This window comes from Lupinus angustifolius, unplaced genomic scaffold (assembly GCF_001865875.1).
Source record: "Lupinus angustifolius cultivar Tanjil unplaced genomic scaffold, LupAngTanjil_v1.0 Scaffold_444, whole genome shotgun sequence".
Classification (NCBI taxonomy): domain Eukaryota; kingdom Viridiplantae; phylum Streptophyta; class Magnoliopsida; order Fabales; family Fabaceae; genus Lupinus; species Lupinus angustifolius.
Window position 1 is genome coordinate 54,079 of NW_017727840.1, and position 4,211 is coordinate 58,289.

Below are 4,211 nucleotides of genomic sequence, written 5' to 3' on the forward strand. Positions count from 1 at the left end.
GCTAAGAAATATAATTGATCAGAAAAATATTTTATAATTATATTTTAAACTTAGATAATATTTTTCAACTAATGAGAATTATAATAAAAAGATTGATACAAAAGTGAGAGATGAGAAATGTTGTTATATTCTTACTCTTAATACTTAATAGTTAATACCCTCTTTTTACTTTGAATTGTCCCTTTGATTGTGGTAGACAACTGGACGTGGACACCCGTCTTTGGGAAGTCGTTTAACATGAAACGCAACCAAACTCTGCGTAAACAATACTAGCTCCTCAACCTAACTAACGGCAGAAGTCAATTCCAGAAAACTGAATTCGCACGCTCTTCATCACCGACTCCGTGAGTTTATTCTTTTGCGAAAACTTCCAGAATCTTCTTCTTCCATGGCGGCTCTCCGACGACTAGCGACGATGCTGTCGGCGATCACGGCGGCAATAACACTAACAGTTCTGGTCGCGGCGTTACCGGTTTTAGCCGGCGACAACAACGAAGCCTTCTCTCCATGCATGGATACCACAGTGCAGAGATCCGATGGATTCACCTTGGGATTCGCGTTCGCAGCGAGGGACAACTTCTTCTTCAACCACAACAATAGTCTTCAATTGTCACCGTGCGATTCAAGGCTTGCTCTTTCTAATTCCAATTCTCAGATCTCTGTGTTCAGACCCAAGGTCGATGAGATATCGCTCCTTACCGTTAATTCATCATCCTTTGTCGCGGTTCGTTCTTTATCTCTCTATTTTGGTACTTAATTGTGATTGTTAAATTGTTGTTTCATTTTGGAGTTACTCATTTGTGTTGTTCTCTATTCAATTAGGGAAAAAATTCTGTTTTGGTTTTAGATGATTTATGCACTATTTTTTTATACTTATTTTGAAGTTTTGATGTTACTTACAGTTACAGATACACGATTGCAGAATCTCGCACGGATTTTTTTGCCATGTTTTCTTTCTATTTAATTACTTCGGGAATGCTAAAAACATTGATTATGGCATTGGTTAGGGAATTAAAAGAGGAAAATCATCATGAAAAAATAGTGAAGTTAATATATCCAGAATTCTCGATTTTAGTTTTCCAATGCATGCTTTCCTCTTCTCATTCTTTAGCATGACACATATAATGTTAATAAAATTGGTTTTTGATAGCTCATGTGACTTAAAGCTCAATCCTAAATGTTTGAGCTTGTATTACTGGAAATGGTGAATTGTACTGAGAAGATTACTTTAAATTTGCTTGGTACAACACAAAAAACTGTGGCAAGTTTGACAATGGAGTATGATTCATTTACCCTTCACTGAGTCAGAAGTCATTTTTGAGGGAAATGTGAAAACCCATACCTTTATCTCATTCATTTTCAATTTTCTTCTTATTCTCCACCAATGTTTTAAATTGCAGTCGCGATTGTGGTCATGGTTACGGTGTGATGCGGTCTGATGCATTCCAAGTGCAATCTGATGCTGTGTAGCCCGATGCGGTCTGATGCATTCCAAGTGCAATCCGATGCAGTGTAGCCCGATGCGGACACACATCATTATGATTCGGTGTCACACTACAATTGTAGTGTGATGCGGTTGCGGCGGTTACGCAACCGCAATATTGTGGCCGCATCGCGTGACGTGGTCTGCAATTTGAATCATTGTTTTCCACCTATTTTCCAATTTCCACTGACTCTAAGGTAGTGTTTTGTCCACTGAAGTTATTAGTATTACTAGTCATCTCATTTTCGAATGTGTCCTGCCCATATCTTGTAGAATGTTGTGGGAAAATGTCCAGTCAAATGGGAATGTTTTCACATTTCTGGTATCTCACTTGTGAAGAAAGGAGAAAATTTGGATTCCCATTTTTGAGGTCGCCAGGTCGGAAGTGATTCCCTGGCATCATCACATTCCCAAAAAGTGTGTTTAAAATCATGTCGGAAACCATGTTACCGAACCCCACCAAATAAGGCTGACTTAGTTTTGAAATCAAAGCACAAATTTGTCCCTATCCTTGATAACCATTAGGTTCCAGATTCTTGCCCTGTGATGTGGTTTAATTTCATCACCAATTTGTTTAACTTTGTTTTTTGCCTTGCTTATGACTTGTATGTGATTGTTTGTTTTCATTTTGGGTCTCGTGATATTTTTCTCTCTCCAGGACTCATATGGCTATATGGTTGCATTTGCTGGTCGGAGATATGCTGCAAGGTCCATTCCCGTATTTGTTGCAAATGGCACATATACTGTAACCAGTTTTACTCTTGTAAGGAGATTTTCTATTCATTGACCTTTTCAATATATTTGTTCTATTTGATCATCATAAATCATAATATTTTCTGAGAAGTATCTGGAATGCGGCTGTTTAGGTCCTTGATTTTGCGAAGGGGAGGCTGCAAAACCTATATTGGAAAAGAGATGGGTGTGCTAAATGCTCGGGTAACTCCAAAGCTGTCTGTTTGAACAATCTGGATTGTGCATTACAAACATCCAGCTGCAAGAGCCACTCAGGAGCTGTGGATTGCAGTTTAGGAATACAGTTGACATTCTCTGGCACAGATAAACACCTTTCAGCTCTCAACTCTTGGTATGAAGTGAAAAACCTTCGCCAGTATTCACTCTATGGCCTTTATTCTAATCTGAAGGATTCCCTCACTAGCCAGTATGGCAAGTTATTCTAAATTCCTTTAATTTTGTTGATTTTGTGTGTGCCATTTTGTTGTGATTTGCCTATATTTATCTGATTCCCATCCCTTCCCTTCTAAATAAACAAATTTGTGAGAACCTACAACCATGGCATGTAAATTTGTATTTATGCTGGATAGAGTACATATGGATTTCTCATTAACTATATGATGATTGTGTTTGACATGCCATTTAGGGTGATTGACCCTTGTAGTTGTCATGTGTGGTGTATGTTTCGCGAATATGGATTTAAATGCATACAAATAGGCTTCTACTGTGTTTGAATATTGGAGTGATGGGATTTAACTCCTATTTTAAACTAGTATCACACTGGTGTGATGCATGGAAAATATATGAATTAAGTATTAAGTGATATAAATCATTTGACATGTAAATTGCTTCTTAAATTTAAAAAAGGTTGTGATAACTAATATTGCTAGCTGTTGTTTAATTTCAATAGTACTAGTAGGATACCCGTGCATTCGCACAGGTGGTAATGTGTTTTGCATGAATGTATTTAAACAGTGTAAATTAAAAAGTTAATGATGATTACCTCATGAAAGATGATGTTCTTGTATTTTAATGACAAATTAGAGTTGTTGACAAATAGCATGGCGTAGATCTAGTCATCCAGTTGTATTAAGTAAAAAATAAATTATCATGAATAAAAGTGTAGAATACAATGTAAGATAAGTTGTATAATACATGTTATAGATTTTGGAAAACTTCTTTATAGACCACATTTGTTGTTGACTTTAGTGGTTGACCATCCTTATCATATATCAATATCTTCATTCCCTTCTTACTTTGAACTCTTGAAATAGCTACATATAATTGACCACGACTGAACACTGGTCTAGGTAGATATAAGCTCATACTATCTAATGATGGTTCTTGAGATTTATTGATTGTCATAGCATATGAAACAACTATATGGAATTGTCTTCTAATAAGCTTGAAAGACTATGGAGATTGAGATAGAGACATTGACATGCGAGGAATATATATGATATGTCCAATGTTTTTACCTGACATGATCTTTGCTTTAAGTAGATGGTTTGCCATTGTGCCATTTTACCTGACATGATCTTTGATATGTCCATTATGCATGGTCTAATTTTTTAATGTTGTGGTTGGTTGTAAATAGAGCTATATTAATTTTAAGTTATAATATGCATGCAATTAGATGAAAGAAATGCTTATATATCAGCATGTCTTTTCTTAGCACTCACATAGAACAAGGATTAGCATCTTTTTGTCCATGTATATAGAGTTTTTTAGGATCAAGCCAATGAACTGCAATTACCAGGTTAGCAAGTTTTTTCTATTTGGCTGATAAGTATATATATAGCTTATTTCTCAACTCGTAGTGAACATCTATGAGAAAAATATTGTTTTGTATGAATCACATTAATTTACTAATAGTCATAATAATCTCATAAACACATGCCCAGTGAAATATGTAGAAAACAATAGACGTCTGGCACATTCCAAAGTCACATTAACTTAATATGGACATGAGTTCCAAACAAACCCTTCTGCACAT

At 35.9% G+C, this 4,211-nt stretch overlaps 1 protein-coding gene and 1 long non-coding RNA gene across 2 annotated transcripts; one reads left to right on the plus strand and one right to left on the minus strand.

The window, feature by feature from the left end:
* Positions 1 to 218: 218 nt before the first annotated feature.
* LOC109341369 lies at positions 219 to 2,866 on the plus strand. The gene is made up of 3 exons (XM_019579273.1): positions 219 to 724; positions 2,142 to 2,246; positions 2,350 to 2,866. The coding sequence occupies exons 1-3, from the start codon at positions 389 to 391 to the stop codon at positions 2,659 to 2,661; spliced, it is 753 nt and encodes a 250-aa protein (XP_019434818.1). The 5' UTR covers positions 219 to 388; the 3' UTR covers positions 2,662 to 2,866.
* On the minus strand, positions 2,680 to 3,076 carry LOC109341370. The gene is made up of 2 exons (XR_002106939.1): positions 2,997 to 3,076; positions 2,680 to 2,939 (listed from the first exon to the last, which is right to left on the minus strand). It is a non-coding gene; the product is annotated as an uncharacterized LOC109341370 (long non-coding RNA).
* Between the last annotated feature and the right edge of the window lie 1,135 nt (positions 3,077 to 4,211).